This window comes from Spinacia oleracea, chromosome 3, assembly GCF_020520425.1.
Source record: "Spinacia oleracea cultivar Varoflay chromosome 3, BTI_SOV_V1, whole genome shotgun sequence".
In the NCBI taxonomy this organism is placed as follows: Eukaryota; Viridiplantae; Streptophyta; class Magnoliopsida; order Caryophyllales; family Amaranthaceae; genus Spinacia; species Spinacia oleracea.
In genome coordinates, this window is record NC_079489.1 from 67,615,745 (window position 1) to 67,638,459 (window position 22,715).

Sequence of the window (22,715 nt, forward strand, 5' to 3'; positions counted from 1 at the left end):
ACTTTTAAATTGTTTTATTAGGCCTTTTCATATTTTAGTATTAAATTATTTAAATATCATGCAAGTCAATGTCATGAACTTCTCAACACGTCATATAATGCCCATTTAATTTCCGATTATTTAAATGAAATTAAGAAGCTGCCATTGTTTGTCAGATATTAATATTTTATTACTCCACACTCTTGAGTCTGAGAACGTCAATTGTTGTAAAGTAATTTAAACTCAAGAAATGGTGGATACAACTTTGAAGGGCAAGTGGGAGGATTAAGAAGCTAATTAAGTCCGGATTAATTAGCAGACTCAAGAGATGACTAGTACTACTCTTGATGATCAGCTCCTGCTTTTGGAAGATGCACTTCTTCAGGTCTCTTTCCTGCTTTTTTTCACTATTTGATCAACCTTTTTCTTTTGTGGAATTTCAATGCTTGAATAGGTGTTCTTTCATCTGATCATCTATATGTCAAATATCTTTGTTGGTAAAGTCTCAAGGGGTAGTACCATTGTACCAATACCTTGGATCGAATCCCTGTCTACACCATTTATCGGTTTGTCCTTTGTGTCTCTAATGGTTTCTCATCATGTGTTGTTCTCATTGTTGTGGGATAATTTTTTTTTATTTATTACTTGAATTTTTGTTTGTTTAGATGGGTTTATCAATAAAGGTCAAACATAATTTATAATTGCAAGTTATAAACATAAAGCATTAATGTCATTTTCTTCATTTACCCATGATGATTGCTGTTGTTTCCACCTTCTTATGTGGTAATATAATTACATAAAGGGCGGTTTTGGTAATCCAGAGCCTACTAGACTTTGACTAATCCTGAATCGAGGTGGGTCATGGGGTCAGACCCCATTTGGGAGCGCAAAATCCAATCTTGACACTTGACTTGTAGAAATCTGTGAGTTTTCAGCAAACTGATAAGCCTATGGATTCTTGAGGAGATGAAATCATTTAATCAAAGAATGACTGCTTATAAATTGAACCCTTTGGAAAGTTTCGGTGTTGCAGATGGCCCCAACTGCTGAATTGTATCATTACTAGTAGCTTAATCAAGAGTTATTCATAATTGTTGGTTTATACCTGTTAGCCACTGATAGTTGCTGCTGAGATTTCTTTAAATATCAACTTTGCTACTCGAATAAGTACCAGTATCAGCTGTAAAATGTCTACAGGATTACTTGTCTGCTCCTGATCTGTATTTTCTTATGAATAGGAGGAGAATTGTAAACTAACTACTGGAGATGGCGCACAAGATTTTCAAGGGAGGCCTGTTTTCAAGAGTAAAACTGGAAATTGGAGAGCCTGCTTTTTTATTCTTGGTGGGTGATGGAATGTTAATGTTAGCCATTACTATTACTATTCTTGCTAAAATGCTCTAATCCTGAGTCTTAACCGTTTAACCCTCCCCTGCCCCCCTTTTCTCCTTCTATGCACAGGTAATGAGGTCTGTGAACGTCTTGCCTTCTATGGTGTTAATACAAACCTTGTTAGTTATCTCACCAGAAAATTACATGAAGGAAATGTCTCCGCTGCAAGAATGGTCTCTATCTGGTCAGGCACATGTTACATAACACCTCTTATTGGAGCTTTCTTGGCTGATGCATATTGGGGCAAATATTGGACTATTGCTGTTTTCTCCATTATTCATTTCCTCGTAATTTCTTCATCTTTTTCTCTTGTTCCGCTCTACTTCCCTGCATGCTATTAGCTTAGACTATAACGGATATAGATGAGATCATTGAATATCCTTCATCACCATTCTTTGGTTTTATGCTTCATTCTATTGAACAGTATGTGCTTTAGTTACCATGAATGGTAGCTCAAGTACCAAATTTCAATCATGCTCCCTTCGTCCCTAAATTCATTTAGGCCTTTTTTTAGTGTGGCACGGAGATTAAAGGGGAGTGGATGGATATGGGGCCTAACTTCAAAGAAAAAGGAGTGAGGAATTCTAACTTGGTTTGCAGAACAAAAAAAACTAAAGATGTTAACTTCTTTTACGGACGGAGGGAGAGTAAAAGACACATCATCAATTCTTACCTTTGACGCGTTGTTCTAATATTGTAGGGAATGTCTACACTGACCCTATCTGCATCAGTTCCGACGTTCAAGCCTGCTGAATGTGAGGGTTCCATTTGCCCTTCAGCTACCCCGTCACAATATGCAATATTATTCACAGGGCTTTATTTAGTTTCACTAGGAATGGGAGGGATTAAGCCATGTATTTCCTCGTTTGGTGCTGATCAGTTTGATGATACTGACCCTTACGAGAGGGTAGAGAAGGCGTCTTTTTTCAATTGGTTTTATTTTTCTATCAGCATTGGTTGCCTTTTAGCGAGTACTCTTATTGTTTGGATACAAGAAAATGTTGGATGGGGAATAGGGTTTGGGATTCCTGCCTTATTCATGGTTGTTTCTATTGTATTTTTCTTTTGTGGAACTCCCCTCTACCGGTTTCAAAGACCTGGAGGAAGTCCGTTAACGAGGATATGCCAAGTTGTAGTTGCATCAATGGTGAAGTTCAAATTGGAAGTTCCACAGGATACTAGTCTTCTTTATGAGACTTCAGACATACATTCAGCAATTGAAGGAAGTCGAAAGCTAGAGCACACTGAAGAAATGAAGTAATTCTCTTTATCACTTGCATCGATCTTTTAGCTTTCTTACTATTATTGTATGAAAAATTTACCATATACAAATAATACAATATTCCTTAAGAGGAGCAGTAGAATTTCCACAGACATCTCTGCTCGCTTCTCTGAAAATAAACAACCACCATTACAGGAATTAGTAACCAATGAGGTCTTAGCCTAGTGGTTAAGACTGAGGGCCTGTGCACGATAGGTCTCAGGTTCGAATCTTCCCGCCCATATTTGTAATTTGTATTGCCATGACAGCAAAGATTATGCGAATCCTGAATGTGCAAAGATTAGTATTATGTAATATTGGTGTATATGATTAAGGTTACTATTATTACCTGCAGGTTCCTGGATAAAGCAGCTGTTTTGTCAGCCACTGAGATGAAAACTGAGGATTTCTCCAATAGTTGGAGATTATGTACAGTGACACAGGTCGAAGAACTAAAGGTATTAATCCGTATGATCCCTATCTGGGCAACTGCAATTATCTTTTCGTCTGTCTACGAACAAATGTCAACCACATTCATCGAGCAAGGAATGGTGATGGACAGAAGAATAGGTTCCTTTACAATCCCAGCAGCCTCCTTATCAACTTTCAGTATAATCAGCATCATATTTTGGGTCCCTTTCTATGATAAGATTCTTGTGCCTATAGCTAGGAAGTTTTCAGGCAAACCAAAGGGTTTCACCGAGTTGCAAAGAATGGGTATCGGTCAAGTCATCTCCATTTTGTGCATGTTAGCTGCTGGTATGGTAGAGATCAGACGGTTGGCAGCCCCACAACGTAGTAGTAGCAGCATTTTCTGGCAAATCCCTCAATACTTCCTGATGGGGGCTGCAGAGATATTCTTTTACATAGGGAAGATGGAGTTCTTTTATGATGAATCACCTGATGCTATGAGAAGTTTGTGTACTGCATTCTCGCTATTAACATCTTCGTTGGGAAGTTACTTGAACTCGCTAGTGTTAACGATTGTGACAGCCATTACAACTGCCGGGGGAAGACCGGGATGGATACCGGATAATCTAGACAACGGTCAACTTTATAATTATTTCTTTCTGTGGGCTGTTCTCAGCTTGTTGAACCTGTTGGTGTACATCCTTTGTGCCATGAGGTATAAACAGAAGAAGGCTTCATAGGGATATATTCTGCATAAGTAGTATTCACTTTATTGTAAATTTGTGATGCTCAAATTCTCAGCAAAGTTTTTATGTGAATCAATCAAACTGTGTCATTTTTCATCACGTGTTAAAAAACACTCAAATACTAACAGTCTTACCATTAGAGGCCAAAAAAATTGTGTAGCTTGTAACTCAAACAGCTCCACTTAAAATGTGACATGTGTATAACAAAGTTTGTTTATTTTATACTTTTTTTGGCATGTTACAATGTGTAGTGTTTTTTTTTTTCCGGTAAGAGAGGCATTGCCCCCAACAACTACAACTAATTAAACTAAACTAATAAATAAAAATGTAAGCATCAAAGATAAATAAGGATAGGGGATGAGATCAAACTCCATGATACATGTGCTCGTAATTTACACATATGTTGAAGCCATTATACATGCATTGTGCACAGTAGCTTAGATTAGTTGCATATAGGTTGCCTTTATAGTAATTCTCAGTTTCAAAACTTTTTTGCTTGTTTACTACGGAAGATTTCTCCCACCCAATTTTCAGGCAAAGCTAAAGCAACGCATCGGAAATAAGACTCCCTAATCCAAATGAGAGAAGGACCGGGATCTCGAGGGCCGGAAGTAGCCTCGATGCCTTCTTAGTCCCATCCCCGGTCATCTTGGTCACCATCATGGCATCATGGACTCACAATGGAAGAAGGGGTAAAAGAGAGGAACCTCCCACCAAAATTAGGTCAAGACCCAATGTCTACATGTAAGGGTGTAAATTGGATGGAATGAATTGGACTTTGCCAAATTCAAATCCAATTCATAATTTTTTGGACTTAGATATTTGAGTCGAGTCCGATCCAAACCTTTCTCGAGTCTGGTCCAGACTGATCCATATAAATTTGCTTGAGTCCGAAACCAGTCAAATTCGATCCGATTCTTTTTTTTGAAAAAAAATATTTTAATTAAAAAAAGTTAAACTCAAAAGGTTCGAACAGAAACTTAAATAATACTCTTACCAGCTACCTTTTCTGACACATAAAATAAAATATACGACTATTAGATATTGGGTATGAAATCCTTTAACACCTATAACTACAAGTTACTCTTCCATAAAGAGAAAATAAATAGTCGGAATTTAGACAAGCAATAGATATAATTGCAAATAACAATATGTCTTACACATCTAAAATACTTAGCCGAGAAAGGTTTGGATAATCTTAAAAAAACATAAACTTATTTCACAAAAGTTATAAAATTACATATGTTTATATATAAATAAAATGTTATATTTGGACTTAATTGGATTTTTCAACTCCAAACGATCGAGTCCAAGTCCAGTCCAAAAGTAATTGGACTTGAAAGTTTGATCCGAGACTGATCTAAACTTTTTCAAGTCCAATCTAATCTGACAAGTTTGGACTAGACTGAATTTAACTTTGAACTTTACTCAATCCACTTATACCCCTATCTACATGTGCCCAACAGAACACCTCAATCTAAAAGAGAGAAGAAATTAAAAAGAGCAATCAGCGACACACCTACACACGGCCAAGCACCGCTTATAGCCCGTGCTCATAAGAACCCCAAAATTGGAGCATATGAAAGGAAATGTGGCGCGTGCAAGATCTTTGCACGACCATGCTTCTCACTTGCATGGTCCAAGCAATGATCGTGCTCGACTCCAATTTGTGCAAACGGTTGAAGACACACACTTTCTTACACAGATCATGCCCATTGTTCACAACATGTGTTTACTTGACTGTTGTCCCCTTTTCTTGGTTTAGTTCCCCCTTTGTATAAATAGGTTGCTACCCTATAGGCCAAAAGAAAGTGCAGATCTTACTTTAAAGTCTACACTAAATTGAAAGTTTAGAGTCAAGGTCTACACTAATTGAAGATCTTGCTCCATACTAATTTGGAGTGTCCTAGGCTTAGAGACCTCCCACTCTAACCATTTTAAATTGATTTCTTAGATTAAACATTTACTTTAGTTAAATAGTTTTAAAGCTTTCAATTAGTGTAGAATTTTGAGAAAGATCTTCACTTCCGATTCAAGTCAAGTATTATCTCTTAACTTAATCTATTCATTTTCTTTCTTTAATTGCTTTCTTCATGTTTTGTGTTTTATATTCTTTACCTAAAGTAGCATGTTCTCGGTATTCATCATTTAGGTTGAGTTCTTTACCCAAATAGGAAGTCGTGTTTTCATGCTTAACGCTTAGATCTTTTGGGTTTGAGTACTACATGTGAGTATTTCACTTATTCATAGGGGTTGGTGTAGGAACATATAGATGCATAAAGCGGAATTTCAGGAAACAATTTCCTAACATCTATCACAGGAGCACATGCATAACAATAATATAGATCAGATTAAGTCGAAAGAATAATCACCTTTGCAGCGTGTTCTCCCGTTCGTATGCAAGCTTCGAATATCTTAGAGCCCCACTTGTTGCTCCTCTACTTAGTTCACAAGCACCAATTGAATCCCACGTATGCTAGTACGGAAGAGAACGATCACGATCAATCTCTTGCTTTGTTTGGGAAGAACGGCGTTTCAGAGAATAAGAATTAGGGTTTTTGTGTTTTCCTTTTGTCAGATATTGAATGAACGTGATTTCTAAAAACCTGACATTATAACTATTATAATGTGAGAGTTTTAGGTTAACACAAAACTAAAGCCCAACATTCTTCCCTTAACAGACCGGTTGCCATCGGGCCTTTTGGGCCCATTCCAATTAATGCTTATATGTGTGACCTTATAGGATTAATATATTTTAGTTGTAGGTCCAATCAATATTGTCCTGCTAATCACATTTATTCTCTAGCAAGCAAATATGATTACTAAAATAATTAACTTATTATCTTCATAATTAATTCCTATTTATATTTAGTAATTGCCGGAAATGTCTAAGGACATAATTCCTTCAATCTCCCACTTGTCCGAAGACAAGAACGCAATGCTAAATTCCTTAAGTCTCTTAATGCCAAAATTTGATAACACACTGTTATTCTCAAATTCTAGTTTCTTGATCGCCGAGTTCGAACTGTTCAAATAAAGATTAACATTTTAATCCCATTCCGCATGGCCATGCAATTTTTCAGTTCTCGCTCATCAAGAGGCCCAGACACCATTCCTATCAAATAGGAGGACTTATTCACTCTTGTATGACCATAACTCCCATTCAATTCTTAGCCCACCTGATCACTGCTTTTATAACCTCCTTTTACGGCGCGGCGTTTAACAGAGTCAAGGTTAAACTAATTGTCTCATGGTTATTAAGACATACTCATGTCTAAGGAATCCACTAAATATAGAATTTTTTATTCTACTTTTAGAATCTAGTTAGGTCAAGTCTCAATGCATCAGTATACATCCATATAATCAATTAGACATCCCTATGTCTCCATAGCCCATGGAACTGCACTATCAATTAATTACATGCTAGTCTTCTCATAAATCACTTATGTCCAATTTAGTGATTCAGACTAGGGACTTAATAAATTGTGATTTCAGTTCACTTTATAGGGTTCCATTATCAAAACGTTTTCGATAATCCTATTTGAAAACACAAGTTATTTGGACATTTTATTTAATACTAAACCAAACAATTAAATAAGAATGAACTTTTATTGATAAACATTCAAAGCATAATAAATGTCTTTACAATTGTAAACATAAAGTAAACAAACTAAAGCCATTCTCCCATATGCCTAAGCCCCATAGACCTAGTATGACTCTCATGCTTAGGTTGAGCAAGCGGTTTAGTCAGAGGATCAGCCACGTTATCCTCAGTATGAACCTTGCTTACTTTCACATCCCCTCTTTCAACGATCTCTCGAATAAGATGGAATCTCCTGAGCACATGTTTGGATTTTTGGTGCGATCTGGGTTCCTTGGACTGAGAAATGGCACCAATGTTGTCACAATATAACTCAATGCCATTTTCAATGCTAGGAACTACACCAAGTTCACTAATGAACTTTTTGATCCAAACAGCTTCTTTTGCTGCATCACTTGCTGCAATATACTCAGCCTCTGTTGTAGAATCTGCGATGGTACTCTGCTTAGAACTCTTCTAGCTCACAGCCCCTCCATTTAGACAAAATATGAAACCAGATTATGATCGGAAATCATCTTTGTCACTTTGGAAGCTTGCATCGGTGTATCCAGTGGCAACCAACTCATTATCTCCACCATAGACTAAGAAATTATCCTTAGTCCTTCTTAAGTACTTAAGGATATTCTTTGCTGCCATCCAGTGCGCCTCTCCTGGGTTTGACTGGCATCTGCTGCACATACTCAAATCATATGCAACATTCGGTCGAGTGCATACCATGGCATACATAATGGACCCTACTGCAGAAGCATAAGGGACATTACTCATGCGCTTGACCTCATCAGGTGTCGAAGACACTGAGTCTTGCCAAGTGAAATGCCATGTTGCATGGGAATGAAACCTCTTTTGGAGTTTTCCAGCTTGAACCTTGCAAGAACCTTATCAATATAAGTCTCTTGGCTAAGTCCAATCAGCCTTTTGGATCTATCTCTATGGATCCTTATTCCCAAGATGTACTCAACTTCTCCTAGGTCTTTCATGGAAAAACAACTTTTAAGCCATTCCTTGACTGACTCAAGCATGGTCTTGTCGTTTCCTATGAGAAGTATGTCATCCACATACAAGACCAGGAAAGAAATACTACTCCCACTCAACTTCTTGTATATACAAGATTCCTCTTCATTTCTAAGGAAGCCAAAAGATTTGACTGCCTCATCAAATCTGAGGTTCTAACTCCGGGATGCTTGCTTAAGCCCATAAATGGACTTCTTAAGCTTGCAAACTTTTCTTGGACTGTTTGGATCTTCAAAGCCTTGTGGTTGTGTCATGTACACATCCTCTTTCAAGAACCCATTCAAGAAAGCGGTTTTGACGTCCATCTGCCAGATCTCATAGTCATGAAAGGCAGCAATCGCAAGAATTATCCTGATGGATTTCAGCATGGCTACGGGTGAGAAGGTTTTATCATAGTCAATACCATGAATTTGTCTAAATCCTTTTGCCACTAGTCTTGCCTTAAAGACATCAATGTTTCCATCTTTGTCCTTTTTCAGTTTGAAAATCCATTTGCAACCTATGGGTTTAACCCCATCAGGCAAAGCAACCAAGTCCCATACTTGATTTTCAAACATCGAATCCATTTCGGATCTCATGGCTTCAAGCCATTTCTCGGAGTCTTGACTCGTCAAAGCATTTGTGTAGCTAGTAGGTTCCTCATGTTCTAAAATCTCTATTTCAGAACTTTCAGTCAAAAGGAAATCAATATATCTCTTTGACGGAATGACGGTCCTACTAGACCTACGTTGGGGAACAACAGGAGAAGTTTCCACCTCATTAGGTTGAGGGACTTCGCATGGATTATCTCCAAGTGGGACGGTAGAAGGCGCATGAATGGAATGCACCGCCTCCTGAGCATTTTCATGCTGGGTCGTCTCTGACGAGGTGTGAACCTCATCCATTTGTTGCTCATCTCGAATTTCTTCGAGATATACATTACTCCCACTTGTTTTTCTGGAAATAAACTCCTTTTCCAGAAAGACACCATCGCGAGCAACAAACACTTTTTTTTCGCTTTGGTTGTAGAAGTAGTATCCCTTAGTCTGTTTTGGGTAACCCACAAAAAGATACTTATCGGACTTGGGTGAAAGCTTATCAGAAAGTAAACGTTTTACATAAACTTCACAACCCCATGTCCTTAGAAAAGACAATTTTGGAACTTTTCCAGTCCACATCTCATATGGCGTCTTTTCTACTGCTTTGGACGGAGCTCTGTTGAGTGTGAATGCCGCTATTTCAAGCGCAAATCCCCAAAATGAGGCAGGAAGGTTAGCAAGACTCATCATGGACCGAACCATATCTAATAGAGTTCGGTTCCTTCTTTCGGAAACCCCATTCAATTGTGGTATCCCTGGTGGAGTCAATTGCGAAAGTATTCCACAATCTTTCAAATGATCACCAAACTCTTGAGATAAATATTCACCACCACGATCGGATCGCAATGCTTTAATTTTCTTTCCAAGTTGGTTTTGTACTTCATTTTGGAATTCCTTGAACTTTTCAAAGGATTCCGACTTATGCCGCATGAGGTAAACATATCCAAATCTGCTCACATCACCAGTAAAAGTAATGAAATACCCGTACCCTCCCCTAGACAAAGTACTCATAGGTCCGCACACATCAGTATGTATGAGGGCTAAAAGATCATTGGCCCTTTCACTTGAGCCTGTGAAAGGAGACTTTGTCATTTTCCCCATTAAGCAAAACTCACATACTTCAAATGATTCAAAATCAAATGATTTGAGAATTCCATCCTTATGAAGTTTCTCTATGCGCTTTGAGCTTATGTGGCCTAATCGATAATGCCATAGGTAAGTAGGGTTCAAATCATTTGGTTTGTGTTTCTTGTTTTCTATGTGATAGATATGGTTTTGTAAGTCTAGTACATACAAACCATTTGATAATTTAGCAGAGACATAGAACATACCATTCAAATATGCTGAACAACAATTATTCATAATTTGAAATGAAAAACCTTCCGAATCCAAAATCGGAATAGAAATTATGTTCTTGGTAATAACTGGAACGTAATAACAATTATAAAGTTCTAATATTAAACCAGAAGGCAAGCGTAAACTATAATCTCCTACAGCTAAAGCAACAACTCTTGCTCCATTGCCTACTCGGAGATCCACTTCGCCTTTGCTCAAGCTCCTACTTCTTTTTAGTCCCTGCACATTACCAATAATGTGAGATCCACAAGCGGTATCAAATACCCAAGAAGCAGTTGTAGCTAAATTAACTTCTATGACATAGATACCTGAAATTGAAGCACCAGTCTTCTTTTCCTCCAGATACTTGGGGCAGTTCCTCTTCCAATGACCAATCTTGTGGCAGTGGTAGCACTCATGTTGAGCAACTACCTTAGCCTTTGGAGTGGCCTTTGGCTTGGTTGAAGAGTTCTCATTGGCAACTACCTTGCCCTTGTTCTTCTTCATGGGAGCCCCTTTCTTCTTGAACTGCTTACCTTTACTAACCATTAGAACATCCTTATGTTTAGGTTTACTTGGTAAGTTTCTCTCAGCCTGAATTAGTGAACCATGCAACTCTTGCAGGGTAGCCTCCCCTCCTTGCATGTAGAAGTTCAACTTAAAGTTATGAAAATCTTCAGGCAAGGATCTGATGACTATGTCAGTTGCCAGGTCCTTAGGATAAGGGAAGCCCAATTTCTCCATGGTCTGAAAATGTCCAATCAAATCGAACACATGCGGACCAACGGGCTTCCCCTCTTCCAACTTGGAATCCAGAAGTTTGCAGTTTGCTTCAAATCTCTCCAATCTAGCATTTTTCTGAAACAAAGTTTTCAGTTGCTGGATTATGCTGTAGGCATCCAGACCATCAAAACGTTTTTGATACTCTGGTTCCATGCAAGCAAGAATCAAGCATGTTACTTGCAGGGAGTTATCCTCTAGAGTTTGTCTAGCTCGCCTTTGAGCTGCAGTAGCATTTTCTGGCAGGGTTTCAGGGAGAGGATTGTCAAGAACACTTTCTTTTCCTTCCGCCCTGAGAACAATTCTCACAGCCATTTGCCATTGTAGGAAGTTGGTAGCATTCAGTTTGTCTTTTTCAATTAGAGGGCGCAAGTTAAAAGTAGAGTTGTTTGCACCAGACATGATAACTACAATAAAAAGTAAAGCAAGATTCAATATAATGTTTATCAAAAGTAGCAATTAAACAAATTCAATTCACTACTACCCTTTATTCAAAATTAGAAGTCCCCGTTGAATAAAGAATTAACCAAGACCCCCTCCCACTACAATCAAACGGACTTTGGCCCTGCTACTTTAATTTATAGTATTTGAGGTAAGTAAACATTTTACTAATTATAACTGATTATAACTCTTGGTAGACAGGTTAACAACTCTTTGTATTTTCCTATCTCTTAGCTTCAAAACCCAAAACTTTGTCTTTTGATAGTTTTGTTGAGTTAAACCAAACATTAACATGTAAGTTTCAAAAACCTACCCTACTATCCCCGGAATTATAAGCAACACCCTGCTTTGGCAGAACCTATTACTCATGATCTAAGGCTTTATAGGTGTTGTATGGAAAAGCACTTAAACTCAATATTATTTTGGGACCTAAGTTTACTATGTTGGTTAATTAAAAGTGAACACATCGCTTTAAATAACCACATACATAAACTCAATAAGCATTTTAAGGCAATATAAAATACATAAAAATTAAATGTGATCCTAGTATGGCCCTAAAAAATAAGCTCAAATCTTCTTGGGTTCCTGTTCATCTTTCTTGGATCTTCATCCTTGAATTTCTGATTGAACCTTCTTACTTCATCGAGCTCATAATACGAACTTTATAATCTAATTTAAACTTTTAAATTAAATTACAACAATACAGAACGATGCGCAGATCGTATTTCAAAATTTACAAGAATACAAAACAATACGCAGATCATATTTTCTATCCTATTTTGGGCCATACTAGTCACTTGCCTGTAACAAATATCATATATATTCCATACACGCATATAATATCAAACTATATTAAACACAAACTATTTACTTATTAACTGTTAATAAGCAAATAACATTTCCAAAATAATTATAAAAACTTAAACAATTTAAGTTCATTATTACTTAGGAAACTTTATTATTTTAATTCAATTACTTATTTAAATATGGCTAGAATAATCTCATTAATCTTTAATTTGCATTAAAATGAAATTTATTGATTTATGCTCAACATAGAAAATATAATTTTCCAAAAAAAAATATTTTCAAGTTACTCAAAATTACAATAGGTTAAATTTAGAAAACTAAATCAAAATAATTTTGACCTTTTCCATACTAACATCGTTAGGAAAATTCTTTCCTTTTAATGAAAAAGTCAAACATTTTCTTAACCACGACTGACTGATGGTTATTCCCCCTTCTTATTTCCTTTTTTTTTAATTTTGTTATGAGGAGGCACGAGCCCAGCAGGCTAGGCTGCACCTCCTGTCCCCTGCCTCAAGGAACTCGACGTCGGCCATCAGTCACGAAAACCGTCGACAAGCCAACACCTCATTCCGGCCTTTTGCGGTAGAAATCCCCAGCCACGCCGGCCGACCCGACCACCAGAAGAAGCCGGCATCTGGGCCGACCAGCGAGCCAGTACAACCAACGAGCCAGGCGCAAAGCGACGTCAATACGCCGCCTCTCCTGCCGCCTCTCCTGCCGCCGCCCATATGCCACCGTGGCTCCACCGTCGCAGGTGGTGGCCACCCAGCCATGGGGGTTGTTCTTTTAATTTGTGTAACAATTACCTAAATTAAATTAATCTTTATCCAACTTTTGTTAAAGATTAACAATTTAATTAGGGTTTAATTATCCGAAAATAATGCTAGAAATTTTGAATAAATAAACAAACCTTAATCTGAATTTTAGGGTTGTTAGAATCAGATTTCAATTTATAATATTTATTAAAATTAAATCTAATAAGAATTCAAGATTTAGGGCATAATTATCTAACTGTATTCAAAAAATTCAGAAAAATAACAATTATTTTCCGAAAAATTCGAAATAAATCACCAGGCTGATCTATTGAATTTTCTTAACAAATAAAATCAAAAATTTTAATTGTTATCCTTGAATTTTATGATTAATCGAATTAAACATAAAAATTAACCAAATTCAATGATTAATATACAAAATATCTGAAAAATAGTTAACAAATTACCAAAAAATTTCGGCTATTGTATAAAAATTAGGAGATAATCAGTAGATTTATTTAACAAATTAAAAATCAAATCTTTAATTGTTGACAAATTATTTCCATGATTAATCTTATTAATCAATAAATAATTTAAAATCTATCGAATTTAATTTTAAAAAATTCGAAAATTTTTGTGTGATATTAACTGTTAATTTCGACCCTGTGATAAAAATTTCGGAATTTTATAAATTTATTTTGAGCAAAAATTAATTAAATCACGATTTAATGATTCCAATCAATTAATATCATATATTAATTTTGCAAATTCAAGCCATAAATAAATCTTCCCTTAATTGAATCAAAATAATAAAGTTGCATACAATGATGATTATAAAATATTATGCAAGAGGCTAAAACTGATACCACTGTAGGAACATATAGATGCATAAAGCGGAATTTCAGGAAACAATTTCCTAACATCTATCACAGGATCACATGCATAACAATAATATAGATCAGATTAAGTCGAAAGAATAATCACCTTTGCAGCGTGTTCTCCCGTTCGTATGCAAGCTTCGAATATCTTAGAGCCCCACTTGTTGCTCCTCTACTTAGTTCACAAGCACCAATTGAATCCCACGTATGCTAGTACGGAAGAGAACGATCACGATCAATCTCTTGCTTTGTTTGGGAAGAACGGCGTTTCAGAGAATAAGAATTAGGGTTTTTGTGTTTTCCTTTTGTCAGATATTGAATGAACGTGATTTCTAAAAACCTGACATTATAACTATTATAATGTGAGAGTTTTAGGTTAACACAAAACTAAAGCCCAACATTCTTCCCTTAACAGACCGGTTGCCATCGGGCCTTTTGGGCCCATTCCAATTAATGCTTATATGTGTGACCTTATAGGATTAATATATTTTAGTTGTAGGTCCAATCAATATTGTCCTGCTAATCACATTTATTCTCTAGCAAGCAAATATGATTACTAAAATAATTAACTTATTATCTTCATAATTAATTCCTATTTATATTTAGTAATTGCCGGAAATCTCTAAGGACATAATTCCTTCAGTTGGGTCACCCATAGTAGTATTATGGCATGAAACTCCCTTTCCTTTTACTTGTATGTAATTTTGCTATATGCTAGCATTTGCTAGAATTTCAGACTTTATGCCTTTGCTTGAGATGGGTGTATGAGCATGTTAGGTGACAATTAGGCTTTTATGTTTGTTTTCTTGTTCCAAACCCAAAGGAAAGTGTGATTCTTTGTGTTATGATTATTCGATTAGGTAGGCAATGAGTACGGAGTCGTTAACACCGGAAATGTTCCCTATTGACACGAGAAAGTTCTCGTTCTTCGTGTTGACCCTAGGAGAGGGATTATAACACTTTTTGAACCTCATTCCTGTTACATTTGTCTTTCGCGATAATGACCGAAGCTTAGGTAGGGATTTGTACACACAAAATCTAGAATCTTTAAATCGTACGTTATCCCGACGGGGATTGTTAATGCTAGTGTGCAATAGCTCCTACATTAGCAAGTAAATCGGCTTAGGTTATGCATGAGTAGAGTACAAGAGAACTTTCCTTGCCATAATCATGATAGATAAAATTCCTCTTCCCTAGCTAGTCCTTACACTTTATCATTGATTACATCCACTTATGCATTCAGTGACAACCTGTTCAAATACACAACCACTTTCTTTATAATAGAGTTGTGCTAGCAATTGCATGTTTTATGCTGGTGCAAGACGCTTAATCCTCGAGAGTTTGAGCACTTACTTCCCGTTGTTTACTATATTTGTATGTAGTGTCATAGGATTAAGTCGAGTGGAAAAAAATTGATTATCATTTCAATACACTCTAGGTATTTACGATTATCCTAGGGGAATCACTCTAACAAATCATGGAAAGATAAAAATTGATTGAAAATAGAGGGTGAAACGTGAACACCATATGAATGAATATTAAATTCGTTATAACTCAAACCACCTTCTGGTGCCCGAGTAATTTCCCTAATCATCAAGCAAGATTTTCCATTCTACACTATTGTAATCGAGGTCAATCAAAATCTTAATTCATAATTTTATTGTAATTACCACACTTTTTATCATACTCAATTAGTCAAAACCTACATGCATGGTTCATTTGGGTCAACCATAAAAGTCCTATCAATTTTGCCTTCATACACCAAGTAGCCATGATTATCTTTCTTAGACTGCCTACCATATTAGAATTTCAAGGTCACATCTTCAAATATTCACATTTAACCGCACAATAATATTAGAGAATTGAAAGGCTCAAACAATTTACCTACTATAATCGCAACTTATGCCCAAAATTTTAAGGATTTAATAAACTTTTTATAATTTTGAAAACTTCTAGGGTTTTAACATTTAAAATCAAACGATAGTTTCCCTCTATTGAATAATACAAAATTAGAAACTTTAATTGTAATTTAAAGCATACAATTTTAATTTTGGGCACAATTACTAGGGTTTAAGTTATACTCGAAAACTGTACTATTTTGGGTAAGAAATTTACTTTGCCCCGATATGTAGTGAATTTAAGTACCCAGATATCTAAGCCTTGTGCAAAGATAACGAGTTGTGCCCAAGATGTGATGTCTTTTGTGATTGTGACATAGAATGAAAAAGAATGGAGGAGCAAGAGTGACAAAAGGAGAAATAATTCGTGAATGAAGAAGATAAATTAGGGTAATGAAGGTTGATTCCAACTCAACAAATTTCAATCAACGAGTAAAAATATAGTCACTTACTTACGAATAAAAAAATATTGCATATGATTGTTGATGTATTACGAAATTCAATGTTTGTAGACACCTACTTTTGTCCCCGTTCCCGCAAGGGAAAGGTTCGATGATGAAAGCATAAAAAATCCACTTGACAACGCATCTCCTATAAAATAAACGAATCTCGATTCCCCATTTCATTTCACCCGAAACCTACTATTTATGGAAACCTGCTAAAAATAGTAACTGCCGTAAAAGGTAGCGTCTAAAAGTGGCAAATCATAAAAGATAGAAACCTGTCAGAATTAGGTGTTGCACTCCAACATAAATCCTAAATGAGATAGAAAACCGCGAGAATCCTATTCCTAATAGGATTCGGAAATAGGAGTCACGTATTAATTAAAATCCTAATGAACCTAGAGTTCGTAACGGGCCCAGACGCATTCCGTCATAAAATTGATACGCGCTAAAAGACTCGAATTAATCTCAAACTCTACGGATTTTAGGAATCCGAATCTGACTAAACAAAACTGCCCAGACCCTATTTTCAACGCCTGGCTCTGGGCGCCGAAATCTTCGGTGCCCAGGCCTGGGCGCTGAAAATACCTGGGTACGTCTCCTTTCCTAATTCTTTGTGGATTAGAACTCTGCAATTCTATCTTTCCACGAACTCTTCCCTATAAATCGGCCCCTAGTTTCGACGTGAAAAGACACAACAACACATAATTATATTCTGAGTATTGACTCCAACCCTTAGCCTAAGCCTCTCGCTGCGAAACTGTTCACGCGTTCTGTCGCAATCGATCCATAAATCGAACAGAACGTATCCTGTCCCATAATTGAGATTCGTTAAATAAAAAGGAGAAATAGCAAAGTCAAAGTGGTTAGTTTTCTGAGAACCGTGACGCACCTCTCAAGGGTGCGTCGTAATGTGTCCCTTTTCGATGATTTAACTGCTTTCCTCGCCCTTTTTATGAACTGTTAAACTAACCTAATTTGATTGTTCTATCACGCCTAACAAATATAATGTTTTTGGGAAATCGGATTATCATGCTAGGTCCCTTAATGTTATTTAAATCAGATAATCACGATCGAATTAGTATTATATGTTGCATATTGCTAAAATCAACTCAGATTAGTTTAATAGTTAACGCATGTCCCTTCAATTATTTATGCTGAGCTAGTAAGGATATTCTGCCTCTGGAGTTATCGACGAGCGAATTACTCCTCTCGGTAGTTACAGTCCCCCGAACCCTCAATCTCTACCTTGCGGGTGTATATTGAGAGATCCCCACACCAGGGATCACAAGGGAACCTACGGCCATCGTGGTCAAACATAATTGCACTCCCTTTATGTCACGATAACCGGGTTTTGTCAGTTTTTCTCATTGTCGTTAAAAACTGAATGGCGACTCCTATATTACTTGTCAATTGAGTGTATACTCACAGGAAATCCAATTACACTTGATTGAATAAAAAAGAATCATCACACCCACGAGGGACAAGGTCACGCATTAGCCTCGTGCTTTTTCGACCCCCTCACAGTGGCGACTCCACTGGGGACAGTGAAGGAAATACTCGTGCTTGTAGGTAATCAAAATAGCCGAAGGGTGAAACGATCCTACCCCGCGTTTATTTCCCCATCAAGTTGGGACGACCTGAAAATCAGCATATTAATGTGAACGGGCAGAACATCATAACGAATCTCGGCTCCCTCGGGAGTTGGGACTAAGGATACCTTTTTTTCGCCAATAGGGGGGTGCATACGCCGCGCATGTTTTCCACTCGGTACTTGTGCAGGTAGTACACCTATCCCGAACCCAATCGCTCGCCCGTTAGGTCCCTCTCGCCTGCATGCCCCCTTGGCTTGCACTTGCGGGTTGGCCTCTTGAGCGAAATTCGTCTGTTGAAGACACTACCTCGACCGGGGCATGTGTTGGATCTACGATAGAAGCGGTACCAAGCCAGGCGCAAATAAACTACCCATAGAAGCCTATCATAAACTACGTGGCATATTTAATTTTCAAATCCATGTTTGTATTGTAGTTATGTGTAGCGAAATATGTGATTGTGTGTGACAAACTATCCTAGAAAACCAACTACCTTAAAAACTGCCCTAACATTCATAGACTAATTTGCCAAAGAGTTATACCGAAACACGTGTTCCGCAAACCCGAATGATCGCCACAAAATAAGCGACGCTCGGGGTGGCCTGTAACGAATCCCACAAACGCTGTTACGCGTAAAGGACGTCATCAGGCAAGCACGCAAGTCGAAGTCGCATAAACAGAAGACAGAAAACGAGAACCAGCCAGGGACGCATTTTCAACGCCCCTGGCTGGGCGCCAGAAATTCTCACGCCCCTCGCTGGGCGCCGAAGTAGCTGCTTGGCCTTCTGGTCAGGCGCAGCAGCTTCGGTGCCCGCACGAAAGGAAAATACGTAGCAAAAAAATGTTCATAAAAAAGAATTGCTACGAGGGCGTAAGAAAAGCACTCGATTTCAAAAGCGACTCGCGAAAGATTAATAACTCTTTGTGTCGTTGTTAGGCCTCCTACGACGGCAATGCTCGTCACAAAAACCGAACATGCTAACAACTATGAATGTCACACGGGCAGGTATTTCGAAAATCCAAAGAATGACCAAAATCAAAAAAAAAAACCAAAAAGTGTACCGACAGAAGAAAGAACGAAAAAAAAAACCCAATTTAGAGAGTCGAAGTCTAGACTAAGTAATGCTTGAAACTTTGGGAACCTAAACTTTAGCTTATCTTATGCCTAGGACTGGTCCTGCCACTTGGTGCCGATCAGGGAATCAACGGCTAGTGCGTCTCGAAGATACATCGCCAACACCAGGTTTAGTAACTCCAAGCTCCGTTCGTCGTCCCTCATTTCAAGGATCTCCGCTTCCCCAACCTCGATTCGCACCTCCAAACATGTCCATCGAAGATTTGCGAGACCAGATGGTCCAAATGACCCAACTTATGGGCCAACTGAAAATGGAAAACGAAGCCTTAGCGGCTGCGCAAGCCAAAAATGACCTCGAAAACGAGAAGAGGATTGAAAAAATGGTCCTACAGCAAACCATGGGGAGCAAATACTTCTCCCTCGAGCCTGAACCTTTTTCTGGCAAATTACCAGAAAAGTTCAGTTCATCTGACTTACCAAAGTTCAAGGCCACGGACAATCCCCGTGATCATCTACTGAGCTTTGTGAATACCATGAACTTGAAAGGCGTGGACAAGTCCATGTACTTACCTGCCTTTCCTTTGTCCTTGGAACCTGTGCCGCTCAAATGGTACTATCACCAGGACCCTAAGCTCTTCCCCACTTGGGAAGACTTTGTCAATGTCTTCATCAAGCAATACTCGTCGAACATGGATTTCCAAGTCACCATGCGCGAGCTGGAAGTTCTCTTCCAAAAGAAAAATGAGGGTTTCACAACCTACTTTGCTAGATGGAGGGACCAGGCGGCCCAGCTAATCAATAGGCCTCCCGAAACAGAATTGGTCCAAAAATTCATTGACAACTTGGACCCGGCTTACAGACAACACCTTAGGTACCTGGGACTCGACACTTTCAAAAAGGGTTTATGATGTGGGAATAAAAAATCGAGGACGACCTCGCCAAAACCATACAGATCAAACCTACATATAAGACCAACACCTATAATCGGGGTAACACATCCCAAGCCCAAGAAGTCCATGCTGTAGAAGAGGCTCCCGCCCGAAGATACCCTGTAAGATGGGTCCGAGACCGAAAGTTTGCCCCACTCGGGTCAACTTTGGTAAAAGCCTTTGAAAGACTAACCAATCATGGAAAGTTGAGACCTATAGGCCCCACCCGTGACCCTCCTGTCAAAAACAATTATTTGGTCGAAGGTACTTACTGCAAATTCCATCAAGGAAATGGGCATGACACTGAAAACTGCTGGACTCTAAAACATACAATCCAGGACATGATAGAGGATCAAGTAATACCTCTCCCTAACGTTGGCAAACCCAACAACAACAAGAGCCCACTCGGCTCTTGTCACATCTCTCTCGACCAACCAGAGAATTTCGACCCCACGGTGTATATTACACCTCAAGGTGCACCACTCGCTGTGGTCCCTATGGATCGAATCGAGAGGGAAGTGTGCGGTGTGTGGAATGATGATGCTGAATATATTTACCTATCTCAAGTCTCGGGCCAGGACCTCTTCACTGAAACTTGGCCCGGGTATGCTCTCATTGATACCACCTATCAGGAGCCTGAGGTCGACAACCTCACCCGATCCGAAAGGATATACCAACCGTATATTCACCCGCCTCCTATGGACGACATCCCGGTTAGGCAAACTCCTGAGAACGGGCGGCACGCCACCGTCGCGGAAGTCATTGAAAATCCTCTCCTGAAACAACTGAAAAGAACCAAGGCTGAGATTACCATCTGGGATCTTATGTGTACTTCAAAGGAACATCGCGAAAAGCTTATTCGCTCACTTGACCTCATCTCAGTACCCACAGATATCACACCTGACTCATTGGTTAGCCATATCACGAGAGATGCCGGAGAAAAGGCCATAGTTTTCACTGATAAAGACTTACCCAAAGAGGGGGGTGCTCACAATAAAGCCCTTTACCTAGTGGTTGGATGCAAAGAACAAAACATCCCCCTAGCGCTCGTAGTAATGGTTCGGCGGTTAATGTCTGCCCATTGCAAACCGCCCATTGCTTGGGGCTAGGAAGCGATGACTTCCAAACCTCCACGCAAGGGGTACGAGCTTATGATAACTCCCGAAGGCCTGTATTGGGAAAAATCAACCTTACCATACAAACCGGGCTTGTGGCACGCACCACGGAGTTTCAAATTATCGACATCAAGCCCACTTTCAACCTCCTCTTGGGGAGACCTTGGCTCCATGACTTAGGAGGTGTGGCTTCAACCTTGCACCAAATGGTTAAACTTAACCATAACGGGGTAATACTAGAAATCCGCGCCCCTCCTCTCGACGTCAGTTGTACTATGGTTGGAACGGCTGAAACTGCAGACGACCTTTATGGGTTTCAAATGGAAGAAACAATCCAGTTCATCGAAGATTATGATCCAGCATTCCTAGACCCGCATGCATCCCGAGTCATCCCTAGAATGCTGTTAGCTCAAGGCTATTTTCCAGGAACCCCATTGGGCATAAGGAAGAAGGAATGCACATTCCATCCTTTTCCCAACAAATCTACTCCCTTTGGCTTGGGTTATGAACCAACGGAGGAAGATATTGCTGACCGCCTATCTAGGCTACGCCTTAACAAAACCAAAACCACCCTCCTTCCCCCATATCAAAGGACCCTTAACGGGATGTTCGTTCGGGAAGGAGAAGAACACCCATGCTGTGATTTCCCTGAACCCTTCGTTCAGGATGGCTTGCTAAAACCCGGATTTGAAATTTTCCATGACTACCACACCTTGGATGAGGCACCCCACCTCACCAAGACTAAAACAGCTAAAATATTGGACAACCAGGCTCTGTGGACATTGTTTAACGAATCGAGGCCTATGGAGGACGAGACTGTGATGACTACCCTAGCTTTACAAGATGAAGGTTTCGATCCAACCCGGTTAATCTCTCCTGCATCAACACTAGAAGAGGTCGAGAACGGATGGGTGAAGACATATCAGTGGGTCAACGCAAAAGGAATAGAATTCAAGATGAGTACCGGTGAAGGACCGAAGTTTTATGAGACTAAACCCCAGGCTTGAGCCACATAGAGCACCATTAGTAAAAAGCGCCTAGTAGTTCTTTAGATTGATAGTAAAAATAATAGAGACTTTAGATGGTCCTAAGGCCCTTTAGAATATGGGTCAGTTTTATTTCACTGTGTTTTCCTTACTTTCCGAATCAATAAAGGCGTAATATTTCTCCTAAAAATTTTATTCTAACACTAAATAAACACCAAATGTACTTGCAAAATAAATAAAAAATATAATAAAGAAGCGGCCCACTATAGGCCCAACAAACAAAGCCCACTCGGTTTTAAAATAGTGCCATGAGAATCAATTCCCGAAGCCCACAAATAAACCACACTATCCCATGCATATCCCCAAAACCTAAAAAGCCAACCAGTGTCAGAACCAATCCATGCAACCTAAAATCAAAGCAAATCAAAATTTAAAACAATGCAAATGTTACCAAAAAAAACAGATTCATAAAACATAGATTCCATCATACCCTTCACTACCAACCTACCTCCAAAGCCTACACAAAGATCTTCATAAATTCCGCACCCTAACTCCATTTTCAAACTGTTTTGAGTCACCAATAGAAAAAATTAATCTGGACAAAAATGCGTTTCACGCTAACAGTCAAAAAAGCCTCCAAAATATCCTCAAAATTAACTTTAGCTACAAAGCAAAATATCAAGGCACAAAAAACGAAATAGAAAT

General features: G+C 38.6%; 1 protein-coding gene across 1 annotated transcript; it reads left to right on the forward strand.

Annotated features, from left to right (window-relative positions):
• The first annotated feature begins 56 nt into the window (after positions 1–56).
• LOC110783491 (protein NRT1/ PTR FAMILY 8.3) lies at positions 57–3,885 on the forward strand. The gene is made up of 5 exons (XM_021987831.2): positions 57–364; positions 1,218–1,323; positions 1,441–1,658; positions 2,072–2,628; positions 2,988–3,885. The coding sequence occupies exons 1-5, from the start codon at positions 308–310 to the stop codon at positions 3,781–3,783; spliced, it is 1,734 nt and encodes a 577-aa protein (XP_021843523.2). The 5' UTR covers positions 57–307; the 3' UTR covers positions 3,784–3,885.
• Positions 3,886–22,715: the final 18,830 nt, after the last annotated feature.